The sequence below is a fragment of the Schistosoma haematobium genome, chromosome 5 (assembly GCF_000699445.3).
Source record: "Schistosoma haematobium chromosome 5, whole genome shotgun sequence".
NCBI lineage: Eukaryota > Metazoa > Platyhelminthes > Trematoda > Strigeidida > Schistosomatidae > Schistosoma > Schistosoma haematobium.
In genome coordinates, this window is record NC_067200.1 from 7198521 (window position 1) to 7221843 (window position 23323).

Below are 23323 nucleotides of genomic sequence, written 5' to 3' on the forward strand. Positions count from 1 at the left end.
TGAACGAAAAGAATGAAATGATTGCGATTGAGTCAAAAAATTACAGAGCGATATGATATTTGTCTACAGTGCTCCTGAGGTTTAGATTTGGGGTTATGGGTCGTGTTTAAGATTGGAATTAAGGTTATAGTTATGATTAAGGTTAAAAGTATGGTTTTGAGTAGGAACAAATGTAAATGTATTCATAAACTAATCTTAAATTATGGGCTTTTACTATGATACTAATCTTCAACTGTAACGGTTAAAAACTCATAACAACTTAGAAATATTAATGGATTCTGTTCTTTAAAAGTTCTTTTTGATATTCACTTATAATCCTTTCATTCATTCTTACTGCTTTCCGATCTGTCGAAGTAAACCCAGGGTTAGCTCATAGGCCGCTTAATCTGGATATCACAGTTTAACCCTTGCAATCTAATTTAAGTTGGTATTTTTCGCATTTACTATGTACTCTATAGCTTAGTGTCTGACTTGGCCAATTACTCACCCGACCAGCGCTAATATACTTGAGTTAACAACTAAATTCTTATTGGTCCACCATTCGCAAGCTCCTCTCTATGACCTGCCTTTGAGTCCAAAAGTCAGTTCCCATCCTCTATTATAATAATATTTCAAACAGACATGGTTTATCTACATACATACCGGATAGTATCACACCATAAACTGAAAAGTAATTATACATAAACAAGTCAAAACTGATTGTGAAATGGACAAACTGTGAATAATAGACTTGGAAAATATTAAGAATAATAAATCGTATAACGTTATTTAACAGATCAACTGAAAGCTTATGATTAACGGGATACATAGACGTAGTAATCTAGTTACTGGATAATTGTACAATACGAATATATATATATATATATATATATATATATATATATATATATATATATATATATATATATATATATATATATAATGATAATAGTTCATAAATCAGTTTTGGGATTTACCATTCCTTCAATTTTCCTGCTGACATATCACCATGTACTGATTTTTTTAAAGATCCATCATAACATTTATTTTTTAAATTTTAGCTACCGGGTGGTTTATTTCGTTTGCCAAATCTACAAAGTATTTTACTAAATAAAACACCATTTGTTAAACATTTAGCAACACTGATCGATCCTACCTTAAAACTAAACCAAGTTGTTGGAATACAAGGCAATAACAATAATGATAATGATGTTAATGATTATCCAAATTTAAATGAAAAAATCTACACACGACGTATACTTTCATGTTTGAAATCAGTAACAGATCAGTATGTATCTATGTGTGTTTGTGCTAGTATTCTTTGTATTTTGTTGTTTCATTTTGATCACTTCCCATATACACTGTGTTGTGATTTTCTATCTGATTAAGTTGTATTTTTAGTAATCTGGGTGTATTTGTGAAGATAAGTTTTGAATTTGACCATCGCGGTTTCATACGATAAACAAAAATGGACTTGAAGTGGGATTACACGAACTGACAACAGATATAATTGTTACTCTTATATCTTTATTGTTTACTGAGCCACGAAATATCGAAAAACGAAATCTGGTCTGTGATTGAAACGAATAATTGTTTGGGGGAACCGAGAACATTCCTTGAAGGAAGCCAAAAGAGGCCCTGAACACTCTGGGAGACATTTTTCTCCAATTAACATTGAATGGAGGTTTCTCGGAAACATCCAGAAAGTGAGGAATCGCGTGTCATATTTCTGATTGGATGATTACCTATTCTGCTACTATGTTCTGTAGGATTACGGAACTTTTCAGACGCCCTATGCCATCTGAAATGCTATATATGTCTCAAATTTTCTGTACATAAAGTAACATTGGAGTAAAGCATTCTTTCCATATTTCGCGCCTTTTCTCTCGTGTTCAAGTTGTCGTCTAGAGTTAGCCTGCAGCTATTAGAAGAGCTTAGGAACGTATTCCAGAGTCCAGTCATAAGATTTATCAATGATTAATTAGGAAGAAATTCAATGTTTATATTTGTATATATATAATCAGTATACAATTACAATGCGAAATGATTAAATTGTTTTTGCTGATTGGTCCGCTAGTCAACGGAGCAGATTGCCCAATAAGGTTGTTCCGACAGCTATGTAGAAACGTGAATGAAAGAGTTATGACTTGTAGCCTTGTGCCATATTAATATGTAACTTGATGATACTGCCAATTAGAGAACAGTGACTTATGGACCGAACCAATGATAAATAAACCCATATGAGCAGTCTAAAGTCCTCATCGGTCCTTCTTCCTGCCTAACCCTGCCTGTTGAGTTCAGAACACCAGTCTCAGCCTCCACAATATGAATCATTTATTTCAAACATACTGGGTTTATATACAAGCCAAACAGATTATATCACACCATAAAGTAGGAAATAATATTTGTACAAGATCTAGCCAAAGGTGCCTGCAGTTGTGGGGACTGTCATTAATAAACTGGGTATAACTTAAGAATAGTAAACCGTATAATAATCGTTTATAGGTCAAAACAAATTTATAAAATGGGGAATATGAGTATACATAGTTTACTTACGTAACAATTATACAATAAAAAATTTACGAATAATATTAGTCCATAAATAGATCCCAACAGTTACCATTCATTATTCTCATCGGGACATAATAGAAAGTCTGGGTTAGAAAATGTTCCGTTCAACAGACCATCAATGATCAAAAATATTGATTTCTTGTTCAGCCTCTCAATTTTTATCTGGAATTGTTTTTTCTTTGATTAATGGTTTGATGTTAGCTGAACATCGATTTGAAAAATTCAAGCATTACTAACCGAAAAGTAGCACATCCCAATACTCCTTATTGGTTTCCTTCTTCATCAGAAGAGACTTACAAATTCGAATCTAATACATCATGAAGTACTCATAAACGGCCGTGTATGGTCGGCCTCATACAGATCTTGGGGTCTGCATTTATGCTTTCTGGTAGTCAAAACATACTTAACTCAATTTCAGAGCCCTCGAGAAGGAGTGTCTGTTAATGAAACTACAAAGTGTCTGTTTGTTATGAACAACTGGAAAGTGATAACTGCTCACATACTGTTAGCACTATGCTAGATCATCTCGTGTTAAGATACAAACTTGGAGTTAAATTTTATTATACCAGTTGCTTAATTATTCTCTCTAGGTTTCTTCGTACGAATAATAGATCTACTCATATACTACTTTACGATACTGAGTGAGTCGGATGTGTATGCATTAAGGTAGTCTAATTACCGATAAACATTCTGTTCATAGTATACTAACAACTATACAGTCGTAGTTCGTTTGCTATTTCATTCGAATTTCAACTAATTAGTCATATGCTCGAATCCTCTTCATTTGTTTCTATGCAAGCATCTGAGTAAATGCCACTTAGTGCCACATCAAGTATAATTTTAAGTTGAGTACATAAATCTGTATTTGAGATAAATGAATCATTTATTAATAATAATTTTAATGAGCAATTACATCATATGCATTATGAATAAAAAAGTCGATAATAAATTATCCATTTCAATAGTAAATTCGTCAGTTTTATGGTCATAATTATTTATTTATTTATTATTGAAACACGTCAACATTGGTACAAGGAGGCATCAAATAGATATGCGCCACACAAATCATTCGATTCCTGTGAGGGCTGGGATACTTTCGGGGTGCCCAAACCGAAGCAGGTGGTTTTCTTAGTGAGTCACGCCCGGAGCCTTCGACTCAAAGGTCTGATTCATATGGCAGTGGGGCAACGTCAGGAGATGCAGTCCCATGGTAGCCGGTGACCATACTAGGTTTGTTTCCTAAAGATCCTGGAGCCTATCTATACCAATGGTTTGGAATCAGGGTTTCCCAACTTCCCTTGGTGGATCCTTCATATCCACCAATCCGGTTAAAGCGCCGGACATTCGTCTTCCGTCTCATCAATTTCGTGAACAACACTCCCGCCTCGAGGAGGTAGTGAGTAGGACTTCCCTGTCAGTGGTTGTATGCATATGGCCGTGTGAGAGCATTTAGAGAGGGAGAGCTGACTCTCCCCACTCTCGGTCATTTGGGGGCTATGATAATAATAATAATAATAATAATTTTTTATGATTTGATTGAACTAAATTTAATGATTTTATTCTCACTAATTCTTAATAGTTTGATAATTAGTAATTCTACTGCACATTCGATTGATTTAATTTCGAAAAGATCCTATCCGTATACTCGATTTCGTGTAATGGTTGTCGGTCCAACAGGAGTGGGTAAAACTACATTAATTCGTTTGTTACAAGCATCTGAAACTGGGAAATCTTCTTTTCAAACTAATTTCAATGAAAACGCAAGTTCCTATGTGATTTTGTTTTTATTTTTCCCCCTGTTTTTTTATCACTATTGTACATATATGGTCAACAGTGAATCCTTGGGCTTCAGTTTCATGCAGTTGATACTCGTCAATATGGTGTAACCTTGAGAAAGCAGATGCTCCTTGTGGGATTGGAACGCCACGTCACTCAGCTTTGCAATCTGAAATGCTGCCTCTAAGTCATTTCAGTTCTCAACTGACCTTTCATCAAACTAAGCTATTCACTTTGTTTAGTTTGGTTATGCCGGTATATGCTGGATTCCCCTCGTCTCACTGTACTGAGTATTGCGGCCTTTATACAATGACTGAAGTCGAATTCATCACTTTCAAAATCTTTGTTCAAGTCTTTTGTGATTTCTGTTTTCTTTATTGGTTAAACTCTGTAAAAGATTCTACATCAATAAAATAACTATTCTTGATGAACACTTTCTAAAGTAGTCATAAATGCTTCTGGACTGTTTTTAGATTCGAAATTCGAGTTCTTCTTGTCAAGTGATATAGTGAATTATAATGAAGCTTAAACTAGTCGGGAATAAATTATAATCTTCTCAGTTGACATCAATTTGAATTTGGTCAAATTTTATAAAATAATATTTAGTCAGTCATATATATGTATATATCAACTGTTTAGTTGGACGAAATTTTTGAAGAGTGGTTTGATTTGTATGTTGTAAGCGTTACAGACTAACTTTTAACTAAACTATGCTAGTTAGTTCACTAGTGACTTCTTTCAACATGCTCTGTGAATTCTTCTAAGGAGTCATGACTTGTTGAGTTCACTCATGTTGTGAGTGAGATAGTTGTTACGAGTGACATTTGATGATTGATGATCTTTATCGCAAATAGAATGAAGTTGAAATTATTCAGTCTGTTAAACCGTTCATCGTAAACCTTTAGGTTCCTTTTAATAATCCTCAGTTGTATTGTTAGCGTACATTGTTTACGAGTCCCATACTAAGATAAGATAGCTGTCCCGTGCCCTCAAGAGTATCCAGTGGTACATAAACTACGATTAATATCTACTATGTACATGTATGATTTGTAATTTCTGTTCTACGGTGAAGAGATGGTTCAATAGTTCGAGTACATGACACTTCCAACCGTTGATTTGGCTTTTCAAATTACCACCCTCATACTAAAACTTATACATCACAGGCGAATAATAGGGTGTTGCTAACTTACATCTGATTCTTGATTGTTCTTGAATTTGAACTTAACTTTATCAACAAACATTTAAACTGATTTTGCTTATTTGTTGTAGCCATTCGAAACTGATTTGCATACGCTATCATCATCATCATCATCATTGCGATCTAATGAAACTGATAAGATACCAGATCATCTCTTACCTTCAGTTCAAATTACAAATTTGACAATAAGTCGTCATAATAACAGTAAACCTAATGAATCTATTAACTCAGTAAGTACTAAGGAAAAAATGTTATGTGTTTTGACAAATTTCTTGTGTACTGCATTTATATATTCTATTTTAACTCTATAATTGAATGAATATTGATAGTCTTTGAAGAGTTATATCAATGTTTGTTTATGAAAATTGGATATTGGCTAATAATGGAATCTATGACGTATATTTCGTTCTATTTAGAACTTGTCAGATGGATATACCAATTTCTCCCAGTATTGATGTTCACATTAAGATTAAAAACTCAGTAACTTTCATTTCAAACCTTCAGTGTATAATTCACTGAACTACCCGAGTTAAAATAACTACAAGCTTGTACCGCGTTTGTGTAGAAATTATTTTTTAGGATTTGTATTTTCACATTGTTGATGTTAGGTTCTGAATAAAAGGAGATATACGTCCTGGATACTACTAGCTAGTCACTATCCAAATTTAGTAATAACCTTGTAATACATACCAAGGAAAGAGTTGGTTGGAGAATCCTAGTTGGCTGCTTATGCTCCTCCACAAGGGGTAACAGGCGTAATTTATTTATATGCTTGATATGTTAATTTAAATCACACTTCCACATATTCCATTCATTCTCACGTCAGCACTAATCATAATTACAATATATATTTTAACCCGCTAGCTAAATATTGGTTTATAAATTTGGATTTCGAGCTATGTATTTATGTGTTTAGGAGCTGGTGATACATATACCCGGTTGTCCTCACCAATTAAATAGACATAGGATTCATTTAGTCAATACCACTTCATACATGTCTCTATATACGTCACTCTAGAAGCATCTGAACACGAAGTAGTTGTAAGCATAATTATTATTAAGTTTTAAGAACATAGATTCCCACGAATTCTCCGTCTTCTTTTTTCACACGTTTTTGATCAAGCATTTAGGATTGTGCATTAATAATTAAATTGAACCAAATAACGCAATAGTATTCTGGCAACGAAGATTACCAATTAAGTGCTATATCCAAAGCCAAAACACCAAAATCGATATCATCAAAAGATCCTAAATGGCTTTTACGAAATTAATGTAAGATAACACAATTGAGAGAATAATACAAATGATCGCTTAGAGCTTGTAGGTATCAGTGTCAAGATTAGACTTGATAGTTTCAATTAAACTCAGCATTAGGTAGAACAAATGACTTACATTAAGTCAAAAAAAGGCAGAAATACAATTTTGTAAGATGGTGGAGTAGATTTGTAGCTCAGATGGATGATTTATGTGGAGTTACATTCGTTGAGCTGGACGTTTTGGTTGCGGAGCTTTCATTGTTCTTCTGAACAATCTCTCTCTCTCTGTGAAGTTTATATTGAACGCCTACTGGTTAAAATATTTTCAGCATTTCCCCATCTTTTGAAGAATTCTTGAAGGCTACCAACACAGTCTAAAAAGGACAGCTTGATTATAGAGAGATATAAAAAAATTTAATATATGAAGTAGAAAATTATTCCTATGTCTTTGTGTACTCTTGACAATTTGTTTACAATCAAATGAACTTAAAATGAAATCGGATTATTATTGATTGTTTCATCAATCTAGAAATATATGACCGTAAATCACAGTGCGTGATGATCACTTGATGTTGATCGGGTAGATCATATTTCTGAAAAGATTTTATCTTTAGTTCTAAAGTTTCAACTCTATACTCCATGAATTGTTTCTCCATAGACGTTGAAAGATTACTGCTACGATATACCTTCCTCCGTATATATATATATATATATATATATATATATATATATATATATATATATATATATCGTTTATGTTATTTTCCTTTCCATCTCTTTCTCTAATTCAACAGAATGTTTCAAGTGGAATTACTAATAATAATACTGATAATAATCGTAATTTTTGTGAGACATTATCATTCAGTATTTGGGATTTAGAAAAAAGGGTGAACACCACATCATCTGTTAATACTACTACTAATGATAATGATCATTTCGGAAGTAGCATATCTGATATGTCGTCTGAATTAGCTTATCCATCAGAAGTAATAATTAATACTCAATTGGGTATACATTGTCAATTAACGATATATTTAGTTCTGTGGAATACAGTCGATGGTTTATTAGGATTAAATCGTATTACCCCATGGTTAATGAAAATCAAGGTAATATTTATTTTCAATTTTTAATTGATAATTAAATAATAATTTCTTTTCTTAATATCTGTCTTTATCGTTGTAACTGTGCATTTGTGTATGTGTATATATTTGGGTCTTCAAAATATATCTTTTGCCTGAGTATTATTTATGTTCCATATCTGTACACGATGCCCAAAGATTATGCCTTGCAGTTAGTTAGGTTTTCATTGATTGAAGAATGAGTAACCCATAAGTTCATTTCCTCTGATAGCCTATGAAATTTTACCACGTTTATTTTGTGACCATATTCTGTTTATAAACATTATGTTCTGTCACAATTCATTTATCTAGCGGTCTTGTTTTTTGATGTGGAGATTTAAGTCAATAATGCAGTCTCATAAGTAGTCACCATTTGGCTACACTTCATATTATTACGTTCATATTACATCCTACGCATTGAGTTTAACAATCGAAAATTCACTTATCGATCGTTAAAAAGCTGCCTTCGCAACAATCTTTTTTATTACGTACCTCTATATTGTGTGATGATATTTTCGCATTGGGGTTTTAAAGCATAACTAAGACATAAGATTTCGTTTTTAGGATCTCACATCAACGGTCATGCTAAGTTTAAAGTCCAAAATTAGTCAAAAGTGAAACGTTTGACAAAATGATTTTTCTCTTAGTGAAAACTTAACATTAATATTAGGAAATTACAAACCTCGAAATGTGAAGTGTCCAATCACTATGCCGATCATATTGAATAGATTAGCATAATCTAAACAAAAATGGTTTCTTTCAATTAACCAATAGGCAATAAATCTTAGTAGCTACGTAAAATTAATAAAAAGCATACGACTTTATCTAATGAAATTATCAATGATTAACGAAAATCGTTTAAGAATAATATTTCAACAAGTACCATCATGAAAATATACTTAAATATTAAAAAAGGAATACATCGCTAAGTAGTTTACTATTTTAACAATTAAGTACTTACCACCACATCTGATAGTCCTTGTTACCTCCTTGATCTTTCTACCCACTTTCGTGCAGAGAATAACTTGTCTAATCTAGATTAAGACCTTGACGCGATAGGATGACCGACTTAACCTTGAAGCTAGTATGCGTGAGTTCGAAGTGAGATCAACTACTTGGAGTAGAGAGACGAAAACTATACTATCACGTGATTGGCTGACAAGCACATGAGTAAGAGAAGACAAGTCAACTGGAACACTACACGATTTATTCTCAATTCCGATATGGTTCCCGATTCCAGATCAGTGTAAAAAGATACATGATGAATAAATAAATGGGTAACCAGACCACAAAGCACAAGAATTAGGAAAATACAATTGTCGAAAACTGGAGATTAGCTTATAAAATAGAGTAGAAAATATTACGTTTGAATTACAATAACTTTGGAACAAAAAAGGCTATGGCAGTGAATCATATATGAAACGAAAGCTTATGATCTACAGAATAGACTAGAGACAAAAATAAATGTTACTATTTTACAAGGTTTGAGTTAGATGAAATAACGTATCCCCCAAAATAGCTTCCATAGTTTGTCAAGGCTTCTTGTTTCTCTATTATAAATAGGAACTTCCGTCTAAATTTGATCGAATAGTTTCACAGTATTTGTGCGCCAAGGTACTGTGAGACATTAAAGAGGAAGAATGTATTTGTAAAATCTCAGCGAATGAATTTTGAATTAAATCCAACATTTCCTTGAAAAAGCTTGGACCAGATTTCCAGGAGAAACTTCAAAATTCATTCTCTGAGATTTTACAAATACATTTTTCCTCTTTAATGTTTCTTGTTTCTTTGTTCACATCAATCCTGTAGACTCGATTTCCGCTAAGCCCATCGATACTCACTACTGATGAATTTGATTTTTTTTTGTTGTTGAGTGAAATACTGATCTAATACTTTGAAATATGATCTAACTAATATCAATCCAGAATGTAGACCATAAAAAAAGATTATAACAAGCATATATTTCTGCACATTTAACTGAATTACCTTAATTATTATTTCTTCTTCCTTGTTCTTTTCTTTAACAGTCAATTAGTCCAAATTGTCCAATCATATTAATCGGTACCTATTCTGATTACCTTTTAAATCTAAACCAAACTATAACTACTGATAATTCGTCTTCAATTAATATCAGTAGTATGAATAAATCAACAAATTCCAAGCATAATAATAATAATAATCCTAAATTTCATTTCAATCTAATGGATAACATTGTTCGTAGTAGATTTTTTACAAATTCCGATTTAAACGCATATGGATTACCATATTTGTACAATTATATGTTTATAAATTTATCCAATATGAATATTAACCATTCAGAAAGATTACAAAACAGTATTTATGAATTAGCTACATTAATTTATAATGCTGCTTATCATGTCAGTATAACAAGTAGGTTTATATATATGATGAATTAATGATTTGTTATTTATTATATTAGTGTAGAGTAATATTGTAGTTCAGCAACGTAGATGATCTATGTCGAAATGATTGGAGGCCTACTCGAGTTAGACGTGAATGCTGTGACAAACTACCTAACGTCGAAGTCACACCTCGTGGTCAACACCTTACGTGGACTACCCCATTGACGTATCAAGGTACCATAGATGCTTTGAAGACTGTACAACACAGAGGAGGTTATTACAGAAATATATTAGTTAAAGTAGATACAAGCGAAAGTAAGACCACTGCCGCATGGGCCAGTCCATGGCATACGATTAACTGATGCGCGTTGGTTGTCCTTGACCTTGACGAGGGTCGATGATTTGCTCGATATTCAATGACCCAACTGCCGGATGATTTGGCTAGGGCTTAGTGACATTTTACTGGTCCTACAATATATTTGTAAAATCTCAGCGAAAGGATTTGAAGTAAATCCAACGTTTCACCTGGCAATTTGGTAGAAGCTTTTCCAAGGGATTTCATTTCTTGGAAGGACACAACGTCCAAGGTGTAAAATGACAACGACCATCTGCTTACAATATAGCAAGTGATTAGACATAAACTTCCTTGTTTGGATTAAGGTGTTTTTATCACTCATGTCCAACAACCACGGTTAAAGAGGAAGAATCTATTTGTAATTGAAAGTTTATGTTATTTTTAAAGTCGAATCATTTGCGTGACGCACATGTATTTGGTGCCTTCTTGTACCAATGTGCTTCTGCTTTTTTAATAAATAGTAAGTTGGAAGAAACGAGGAGAGACCAAGTCGAAACGTGACTTCAGTCCATGAGGCTATCAACCATGTTGATAGATATAGACAACTTGGTTGAGTTTACGATATAACTACGATCGGTGGTTGCAGATGTTGGATGATATGACTCAGAATCGAATGAAAATGTATTCACTTCTTTTCTTTCCACTATCTCTTTATATATATCTTTTCATCATGCTTTCTCTCTCAAGTTTATTCTCACTACTTAGTCTTTCTCATTATCATTGCTAGTAGATTATTCCATCCTGTCGTGCTAATGTGGTATGGTAACTTTGACTAACACACGTATATGCCATGCTCTACGTTACTTTTACGTGACCGACACTTCTAAATAATATCAGCTAGTGAACCATTGAACCACTGGAAAACTAGTTTAACGGAATCGAAATAACATTCTCATTGCATGATCTGAAGCTAATTTTAACGAAAAATAAGTAATGTTGCGTATGCATAATATCAATATGTTCTAAATTAGGGTCATTACACATAATGAAATTTATATTCAGTTCTTACAAAACAATACAAACTACTTTAAAAGTTTATAGTTGCACTGTGAACCTTCATCAATTAATATGATTAGAACTTGAGAAACTTAGGCATGGTCAACTCCTACTTTACAGGAATTGAAAGTAAAACAGAAACGGGTTAACTTAAAAATGTCATCAGTCCATGAATTCTTCGGCTATTGATCTGTACGATGTTTGTAGGTGTTGATTATGACTGACTAATTCAATTCATTTTTCATAATATCATTTCTTTCTTTCTATCATATCTATCAATAATAGATCGTACAGCTGATGTATTGTTGCCGAATATATCTATTGCTCCAAGTTTATCTCAATCATTTTTACAATTATCAATACCAAAATTATATCACTTAGCTGAAAGTATAACGCAGCAATTAACTATTGAAATGTTGAATGCACAATTACCACCAATTATGGAAGTTGATAAATTTATGTAAGTTTCCTTTGAAAGAATAATACTTTCATTATTTGCAAAGATGGATAGTGGTTAGCAGTGAAAACTAAGACGCTCGTTTGGTCTTATTTGAGAATCGTCAGCTGAATGTACCTGCATCTAAGAGTTGATGTTCACTCTGGGACTCAAAACCAGTACCGTTCGCTTCAAGCGCCATCGCGTTATCTACTAAGCTATTGAGTCCTGACAGCCACTTGCTTGTGCAATGGGCTGAAGTTTGAATTTACATGGTATTGTTTGTTTCAATCTTCCCATTGATGTTTAGGTCTTGAGTTTGAGTCCCAGAGTAAACATCAACTCTGAGATGTAGGTACATCCAGCTGATGAGTCCTAAATAGGATGAAACGCGTTTCCTCAATTCCATTGCTAGGCGCTATCCATCTCTGCATGTAATGCTTGTGAATTAAGGCTATATCGAGGCGATACACACAGTATGAACATATGCCAATAAGCGACCGATCAATGGCAGTCCTAAACATCAATGGGAAGATTCAAGTATACAATATCAAGTGAACTTTGTTTATTTGATTATTTATTGACTTAAACGTCTATTTCTTTAATGATTAAATTAGATATTTAATAATATAAATTTGTTTAAATTTGAATAAACAGTTTCATGAAAGTTCCACGCCAATTACTTGAAAGGCATCATTTTTTGAAATAATCTCACTAATTGAAATTTAACTAATTACAATGTTTTGCCTTTCAAAATTGATAATCTTTATTTTGATTATTCGCTTGAAAAACTTCAGTCCAGTGTACCCTACGTAATTTTGTATTGTTTTGAATACGAAATTAATAACAAGAAATTGTTTTTCTGAACACATTAAGTACATATTTGTCCTAGATCATGGTTTAAATTTGAAGAAGGGGACATTAATTTTTAAATTTACACTACGGACTGATCTTAGTTTTATAATAATTGAAAATCCGTCTACGTTGAACTACTATTTTGTTCTAGATAGTAACTTTCAAGTAGTGCATATCTACGATCCCATCAGGAATTGTATCCAGGACCATAGAGTCTTGCTATGAGCACTTAACCTTTAGATCATTGAACCCGGAACTGTTAGTTTACCTCTTCAACTTTAGTCAGTAGGCAATGCTCACACTCAGTATAATTGAAATCCACCAGTCATAGCTTCTCATTAGAACTTCTTTTACCATCTCTCGAAATCAATCCTTAGTACATACATGCTTATTGATCAATCTAGAAGACTTATGACAGTTTTCATATTTTATAATCTATATTGAGAAGTTGTCGCATAATCGTTTGATCCCTCGTATATAGGATTATTTCATTGAAGTCTATTCACCTTACTCACTTATTCGTCTCTTTGTTCTCTTTTCTTTTTCCTTTCAAAAAGTTGAGAATGTCTTTTTATTGTTTTGTTTTTCTTCATTATTTTCATTAGATTCGAATTGAATAAATGTCTTTCTAATTTACTGCCTCATCCGATAAGAGTTTGTTTTTCATCGAGTAATGTTAATAATAATAGTAATAATAACAGTAATAATAATAACAATGGTAGTGCTCCGGTTGAGTTATTGTCCACATCGTCGTCGTCATCATCATCACCATCGTCATCTTCATTATATGCAACTTCTTGTATACATGGATTTTATACTTATTCTGATATAAAAAGTATATTATTATTTCTAAATCATATTGGTACAATTCTTTATTTTAGTCATCATAAATTATTAAAAAATTATGTATTTTTATCACCTCAATGGTTATTGAATACTTTATTAAAATTAATGATTAATATACATAATAAACAATTATGCGGTATGTTTAAAAATTATTGTACATTGAAAACAGAATGGATGAATACTAACAACATAAAACGACAATATCGTAATGAATCGGTAAAATCATCACCAGATATTAGTCGGTTACAGTATCAAGTTAACAATGATAATGATAGTAAACCTATTAAATCTACTTATAATATTCATTTGAAACGTAATTCAGGTATGTTCATCGGAAACATTTTATTTTTGAAGTTTTTATGCATTAAATTATACTACTATATCCTATAATAAGTAGTGCATTAGCAATAATTAGCATGAAATCAACATCGTTGAATATAATTACAGTTATTGAATACATTACTTCTGGTCTATTCTTTACTGTATTAAAGTTTCTTTTTCTTGGTGTACTAATATTAAATGTTCTAACAGTAAATAATGCAAATTTACCTCAGTTCCTACGTTACTTATGATTGTCTTAACTCTTAATCTATTGTTTATTGTATTTTTAGAATCATTAAAAAAAACGAGTTTCGTTTAAGCATAGCTAATCGTTGTTATTAATCTTAAGATAAAATGTTTGTAACCTACCCAAATCGAGGTCCACTCATCGACTTAGAATACGCAGACGACACAGTCCTGTTTGGTGAAGACGATGATAAAATGCAGAGTCTTCTGGCAGCACTAAGCAACAATGCCAGAATGTTTGGAATGCGCTTCTCTCCCTCTAAATGCAAGTTGTTGCTTCAGGACTGGCCTGCATCAACACCTTAACTAAGGATAGGGAGTAAAGAAATTGAACGCGATGACAACACTTCTTTTGGACTTTTGATCAGCCCTAATGGGTTGGTGTCTGACGAAATCTCTACACGGATCCGAAAAGCTCGTTTGGCTTTTGCCAACTTACGTCACCTATGGCGAAGGCGAGATATCCGTCTATCAATAAAAGGACGAGTATACTGCGCGGCAGTCCGTTCTGTTTTAATTTACGGCAGCGAAACATGGCCATTAAGAGTAGAAGACACTCGTAAGCTATTAGTATTTGACCACAGATGCCTTAGAAATATTGCTGGCATCTGCTGAGATCACCGAGTAAGTGATAGTGAGGTTAGAAACCGGGTATTAGGGAATGATGGTAAATCAGTTGATGAGGTTATGAATCTTCATCGACTGAGATGGTTGGGCCACGTGTTGCGTATGCCCGAACACCGATTACCACGACGTGCAATGCTAACCGGTGCTGGAGATGATTGGAAGAGGATTAGGGGCGGCCAAACGAGAACGTGGCATTAGTGCTTGAAGTCACTAACTTCTAGTTTGAGCCATGTTGGTAGATTCAGACTACTTGGTTGGGGTCCGCGTGAATATCGTAACCAATGGTTGGAGAGTCTTGGTGACATGGCTTAGAATCGATCACAATGGCGTCGGTGTATACACTGTCTGTCTTCCTTCAAAGTAAGAGATTAAAATCGCTTCATATCTTTCTTTCTACGAACCAATTCTTTCTTCCCGTACTATATCCTTATTGCAATCTTTTATATATTAGCACTTCTGAATTAACTACTTTTATGAATCCGGTGTTCATCTTGTTGTGCTAATGCGGTATGGAACTTGGACCGATGCATATATGTGCCTGGCCCTACTTTGTAGCTGACTGACTGACTGACCCAAGTCGATAGTCAGTCAAAAATAATCAGCGTTAAAATTAGCAAGAATATATGTTAGCTCAAATTGTCATTTCATATTATTACGACAAGATGAAATTAATCTGATGAATGGTTAAACAATTAAAATAATATACAAACAATGATAATAAGAATAAGCTTATAATGAACAGAATGAAAAGGTATGTAAGAAGAAATACTGAAACTATGATCTAAAGAAAGATACATAGTGAACACATCTGAATCATTATGATTGATTCCTAACCATGTTACCTAACGTATTCAACTGTTAATTGTATTTACTACCACTTGAACTCTAACTACTAATTTTCTTCCAATTTACTTCTAAACCAACAAACCACCTGTTGATATAGGTTGTGGTTAGACATAACCTAACATATAACTTAATTAAGTCAGTCAATGAAGATATACAATCTGAGAAATCGATTTACCGTTTTTGTCTTATCTCAACATTGGTTTGTTTTGGTTATTCCATGTCTGCTTTCCTCTTCATATTATTAAAGCTATTCCACAATACTCAACACAGTGGTTAGATGATATCTATGAATACATATCGTTGTTTGAATATATAAACTTGTAATAAATATGTTGTATAGTAGTCGAAATTAATTGGATATAATAAAATAGTTATTTTGTAGAATGTATCAAAAAAAGACCATTATCATCTTTTGGTGGAGTTTTGTTCTCTGAGCTGGATGGTTTGGTCGTGGAACTTTCATCGTTCTTCTGAACGACATCATCAGCACAAACTTCAGATAGAAGTGAAGTTTGTGCTGATGATGTCGTTCAGAAGAACGATGAAAGTTCCACGACCAAACCATCCAGCTCAGAGAACAAAACTCCACCAAAATCATCCACCTGAGCTACAAATCTCCACCACCATTATCATCAGTAAGAAATCGGGTTTATGATCCATGTTGAAATGTATTATGTTTTTTATAATCTTGATCATGATTAAAGCTTAATAATTCATCATTAATAAATGTCTATTCAATTCGTCAATACAGTTTGACTATTGAATAACTATCGATTATACTAACAGATTGGTTTTGAGACATTAGATAAATATTGCAAACCTCATGCAGTATAAATCCCTTTCAGAAAATAATATGTACTCTCACAAGTTTCATATCTAAAACATTTTAAATTCATTTGGTATTATTTATTTAAATCTTCCCATCAATGTTTAGGACTGCAATTGATCAGTCTCTTATTGGTATGTGTGCGGAATGCCTCGATATAACCTTAATTCACAATCATTATAAGCAAAGATGGTTAGTTACTGGCTGGCAGTGGAATTCAGGACGTGCGTTTCGTCCTGTTTACATAAATACATTCGTTAGCTGGGTGCACCTGCGTCCGAGAGTTGATGTTCATTTTAGTATGGAACTCAATAATCCACATCCATAATCCTCTCAAAGATCAAACCCAAAACCTTTAGATCTTACTGTGATGAATTAGACTTAGTGGCCTAAAGATTAAGCGCTCATCGTGAGACGTGGAGATGTTGGATTTGACTCCTAGTGGAGTAATTTATTCAGACTTCTCTAAAGGGTTCTATACTAGGATGGAACATTTGTCCAGTGTCTCCTGGTTTTCAATTGTTATTCGTGTTGTGTTAATAAATTAATAAACGAGATGTTTTATTATTCATTTGACTAACTTTACATAATAACGGACTGTTTGACTCGAATAGTTTAATATCAGTGCTTTCATTTGTCCATCTATAAAAGTATCCGCCTTTAGAATAACAATGGAGAAGTTACAATTCAATTATCCTTCTTAATAGTTATAAAATAATGCAATAAATAATATCATTCATAGAATCACTTTTGATATGATGGATTGTATTTTGCTCATTCTTAAATAGTATTATTTATCTGGTCAACATGGATTATAACCAAACTATATTATTGATAACATCTTAATTAAAATCCAACTATTCTATATTTTCTCTTTTACATTTCTCTTACATTTTCTATGTAGCTGTTATCAATTCGTCTTACTTAACTGATTTAATTAATTATTTCATGAGAACTATGAAAACAATCAATGATAATACTAGCCATGTCCACATGACCAACATTCATGATGTACCATTGGAGGAAATTTTTCTAGGATTATTTAAACAGTTTGGTTTAATAGTATCCATTATTAGTAATGATGATTTAAAATGTCAAAAAGTTGATAACTTGAGAATGAGAAAAACTAGAAAGCATTTGTTATTACTACCATCATTATTAGCTGCGCGTTGTTTTCAACCAGGACGTTTACATTCTTATTTACAACCAGCAGTGATTAGATATGAGGTAAAGTTGTTTGATTTGATCCTTTTCTTTTAAAGATCAATTCCCATGGCTTATTTTATCTTAGTATACTGTGCTTTGTGAAAATTGAAAAAAATTTCATAATTTGAATTATGAACTGATTTTAGCTAGAATATAGTTGTAAACATTGAAGCATTGGACAGCTGTTTCGTCCTCAGAAGTATGCATTCATTATGTTGCATCCGAGAATTGAAACTAGGATCTTCGGTTTCGCGCGCAGATGCCGTCCATGTTTTTAATGGTGATCTAGCTAAGATTAGTTCGTGTTTAGAATTACGAAACCTCTACAATGTAAATAAATCTTCCCACAGTAATAAGTGTACGGTTATTATTGAATAACTTCAAGATACAACTAGGATCCTACTAAGTAGCCGTGACCACTGGTTAGTTCAATCCGTGTCGAGTGTGAGTGATGTATCGACTGCAGGAAGTCGTGCAATATCATGAGTCATTTGAACTTCGTAATTAACAATTTTATATGTCGGTTTATTGGTCTAGGTGTTAGGCGTTTGCGTGAAGAAACAAGAATCTTGAGTTCGATCTCCTGATGCAGCGTCCTGGGTGGAGACTGCATAGGAGTCCACTTTAGTTACTAACATTGAATAACAATCATTTTCAAACTATTTTAAACTGTTTCTTATATTACTTTTCAAATGATTTTAGTAGTTCAGATTTTCCCTCGCAAATATATAAAGTGTGTCATTATTACGATTGTTATATGGAATTTTCTCTGTAAAGAGTTTTGTTTTTAAAATAATTCGTAAAATAATCTCAAACCACGGAGGAATGAAGGGATATTTCGTTCTTGGATAGGCATCTTCAGCAGAGCCCACTTGTGGTTCTACGTAGAACTGAACACATTCTCTTTTTGTCTTGCCGGCCTCTGAGTTATGGAGTTCAAAGATACCCATTTTCGACTTTTAATAGTTCGCTACTCAAACCGACAAACATCTTGTTCTGTTAATTGATAACGGCTGTCTTCTCAACACGTTACACATGTGCTAATAACAATTTATTACAAAAATTCGGTAATCTGTCTCTAAATCAGTCACTAAAGTGTACAGGATTATTTACTTCACTTTATACATGTTAGATGAATCCCCAAATTGTTTTTTCCTAATGTTATCCTTAATTTTTATGAGGTGAAAGCTTGTTTTTGTTTTCATGTATCTTCTTTTTAGTTGATACCTTCTTTGAAAAGAATAGTAACTAGAGATGCACAATTTTAGGATGGTTACGATTGGAACCTGTTAAAAGGCTCATTGTATCATATTGTCAAATAACTTATTTATATGATAAGAAATATATCTTTGATTTCATTCAAAGTCTCTACATCGCGTAATGCTATCTTTAATTGTACTGTATAGATACACTACTTCATAAAATATAAAATCGATTCTATTTATACTTAACCGTAGAGGAGGACAGTCATTTTTATATGTACACATTATATAAGGAGAAGATTTATTCTTTTCGGTTGATTATGTCACAACCAATGCTAGTTAGTCAAAATTATAAATGTTTGCTAGTTTTAAAGTAACGTTTCATTTACGTTATAGAGTTTCTACCTATTGCATCTGTCAAATGATGGAAACTTAGACATTAGCTAGATATACAGAATATAAAACATTCTGCACTCAAACTTAACAAAACTGACACAAATTCTTGATCCATATTCACATTGTTTTCAAAGTATTTTTATTTTAAAAATTTCTAGATAAATTTCTCGAAGAGGTTATTTTAAAAAACAGAGAACTGCTTAAAATATTTTGTCTAATTAGCGTTCTTCTGAAACTACCAAGAGAACTTCTTTAGTTTCCCCATTGTTTGTTGTTTATTCCCAGTCTAATTTTATTAAGCTTCTGGTGGTCGGGAGGCAACTAGATGTTAGTGTATGTTTAAGGGTTTAAATACAAAGCATATCAGTGATTTCTTAACTTTATTTTGAACAAAACCCAGTTTTTATCCCATTACCACTATTATTGTTATTGATTATTATTATCAGGAGAACTACATATCTATGAAACAAGGTTCATGTCTTCGTTCTCAATCACTTAGTGTTTCAACTTATCGACCGAGGTATACCGTACACCAAAAGCAGTCGAAATCGCGACCTATAAATAATGTGAATACAGTTGAAAGTGGTAATAATAATAATAACAATGAAAAGGCGAATCATCCTAGATTATCGCAGTTTTTAAGTTGGCGTGTTCAAACTTCGGTCAATAAAGAAATTGTGCGATTATATGCTGTTACCTATATACCATTTGGATTTTGGACAGAATTAAATACAAGGTTATTAAATGATTTAAGTCTACATGAAATTTGTGGGTATGTTGCTTATTTATTTAGCGATAATTAACTTATATATATGAGATGAAGTCTTAATCAAAGTAATTTGTTTACTGCAATGGTGATTATTTCATGTGTTTAGCATTTGGATATCAACTATTGTACTGTTAATAATCAATATATTTTTTATTATATCCCAATGTGTAGGAAATTGTATTTCTGACGTTTCGTAACTCAAAGTTAGCCACTTCCTCGGTGATTTATCTACTCTGAAGAGGTGACTTACATTAAGTCACAAAACGTCATAAATAAAAATTTACTACTCATTTGGATATAACAAAAAATAGATTTATATTATTAACTCCCTACCCAATGCTCAATTTATTTGAAACTATCAAGACCAATCTTGGTATTAATATCTATTGCTCTATTACTTCGATATTTTATTCTTTCTGTGTATTAGTTTTCCTAATATATTCTTGAAATGAACATTTTTATATGGAAAGTATTTCTTTAAAAGAAATAATATACTTAAAGTTGTAGCTTTATACTCTCATAGAATTGTATGTCGAATTAATCTTGATTGTTGTTTACATAATATGTTCTTGATTATACTCTAAATAAAATGTAAATCAGTATAGAAGCAATATTCACTCTCTCAAATCAAAGCAACACTATCACGAAAACGTCAGTATATTTTGCTATTAGTCGATTTTCTACAACAAAGGACAAACTAATGCAACATGTATAATAAGAAAATGTAAAATTATACAAGGTTCACAGTTTACTTGGTCACAGTAAACTGTTAATATGAGAAATCAAATATTAATATCCGTTAACGTGTATTCACTATAATATGAAACAGGGTATCAGTCATTGATCTATTCATTGTAGTTGAATACCAACTTACTTTAGTTTTTTATTCAAGGCTTTACGAAAATTGCCTTAAAATGATTTCTAACACCGAGTCACTTAGTAAAATAACCTTACCGCAGTTTGATGAAGAGAACTCGATAGTAACGCTACAAGCTATATATTACAATGTGATGGTTACTGTTTAGTGATAGGTTGTTAGCATAAGCAACTAGGCTTACTGATTATTTAGTTTAATAAATTTAATCAATTTGAAGTGTTGTTAAAGTTGTATGCTTACCTCGCTAAGAGATACGTCTTCTTAGAATACCTGGATTTGTTACCTCAGTACATGAAGGACAAATGTTTGAGATCGGTTATACATGTGCTTTCTGTAGATAGTTTTAGATTTATTAACTCTATCCCTGTGAGACTCTTCCACCGATGATGAATATATATGGATCAAGTTGAGGTGTACTATTCTGGTGCTTCTAATCTTATTATATTCCAGTTAACCTATGTCGTATGGTACGAGTCCAAGAAAAAAGTTGCTCAGGCATTATATTCCTCGACTCAGTCGTCACGATATTCAAGCTGGACTACCACGTCAAGGTATAAGTGGTGTTACAAACGAAAAATCAGATTGGGAAGACCAATTTATTGTTTAGCTCAAATTTACAGTGTCTTCCTAAATTATGGAAACCATACATTAAATCCTTCATTTCCATATCTTTCATTTATCCTGTACATACTACTTCACTCTTCAAACTGAGTTGTTATTCCAATTTCTTCCCATTTTTCTTTCTATTCTCTTCAGTCCAATCTTCTCAATCTTCTTCTGGTAGGCAGTCCACTTCTGATTGGCATTACATACTACTTATATCTGTGAACATAAGTAGCATACATCATAGATGTAGTCGAAATTGAAGTAAATACTTATTATTCAGCTTATCTTTCAAAGATTGTATATAAAGGTGACTTTTGTTAGATTTCGATGTATAATGTAATAAATTTCTCACAATTGATTGATCACTGAGTGGTGGTCAATGTCATGCGTGTCTAGTCCTTATTAGTGCAAATTAAATGCTATCGACCATGTTGCAATGTGGCCACCAGTCTAGGTGACTCGACACTCTGTGCACTATGTTGAGATTAGATTGTGGTTGTAGGTAGTTGGCAGGAAATTCTGGACCCGAGTTTCGTGCTACTTGGCACTCGTCAGCAAGGTGTACCTGTAATCTTGAGGGAACTGATGCTCCCTGACGGAATCGATCCCTTGTCACCCAGCTTCACAGTCAGAGACGTTAGCACTGAGCTATCCGAGCCGTGACCGACCTCCTGTAGAACTGAGATGTAATCCCGATTGATTGACCACTGGGTGTTGATCAATGTCATGTGTGTTAAGTCCTTATTAGTGCGGATCGAATCCTATCGACCAAGTTGCAGTATGGTTGACACGGGATCGAATCCGTCAGGGAGCATCAGTTCCCTTAAGATTACAGGTACACCTTGCTGACGAGTGTCAAGTAGCACGAAACCTAGGTCCAGGGTTTCCTGTTGACTACCTCCAACCACCATCTAATGTAATAAATTTCTGTTATTCTTTACAATTTTTAAACTGAATTTTAGTTTGTTGAATTTTTTTCAGACGCATCTACAACTTATCAAAATTACCTTCTGAATTATTTCAACAATTATTATGCAATAATTTACAACAGAATGATAACTTCAAAAATTGTTGTCAATATATATGTTGCACCGGTAGTCATAATGATCATGGTAATATTGACAATTGTCATACATTTATGAATAATACATCATCACAATGTAATTTAAAGCCTGAATGGACAGTATGGAAACGTGGTATGCGTTTGTCACTTGGTCATGGTCAAATCGGTTTAGCACGTTTACAACAATTGACACGTGCCAATTGTGCATTGTTAAGAGTATGTTTACTATTGTGTTTATTTGAATATAATATAAGTTTATTTTCTAAGGTGGAATATATATATATACATATATATATATATATATATATATATATATATTCTTTTCGTTTACATGAAAGACTGATATCATTTAATGATAAAAGGAAGCGTTGGACAGGTGTTTCATCTTAATATGAGACTCTTTTAGCAGTGGGTATCCGTGACCGAAGTAAGTAATTTACCTAATGACGGCGATGGAATATAGTTACACAGTATCACGAATTCATTGGAAGTAAGCGTGTAATGCACCGCGTGCTTACTCAGTGGCCTAGTCTAAAAAAGATGATCGCACAATATCGTGGACTGATTGAAGTTAAACATTGATACCGTT

General features: G+C 32.9%; 1 protein-coding gene across 1 annotated transcript in view; it reads left to right on the forward strand.

The window, feature by feature from the left end:
* Nucleotides 1–23323, forward strand: part of MS3_00011118 (uncharacterized protein) — a gene marked incomplete at both ends in the record, with an annotated part of 121065 nt that overhangs the window by 35468 nt on the left and 62274 nt on the right. Inside the window, 10 exons of the mRNA XM_051219526.1 lie at nt 1041–1267; nt 4181–4310; nt 5596–5754; nt 7575–7886; nt 9926–10289; nt 11898–12072; nt 13509–14071; nt 17520–17842; nt 19866–20191; nt 22653–22950. Of these exons, the coding sequence (XP_051064800.1) occupies nt 1041–1267; nt 4181–4310; nt 5596–5754; nt 7575–7886; nt 9926–10289; nt 11898–12072; nt 13509–14071; nt 17520–17842; nt 19866–20191; nt 22653–22950 (2877 nt within the window). The remainder of the gene's footprint in view (nt 1–1040; nt 1268–4180; nt 4311–5595; nt 5755–7574; nt 7887–9925; nt 10290–11897; nt 12073–13508; nt 14072–17519; nt 17843–19865; nt 20192–22652; nt 22951–23323) is intronic.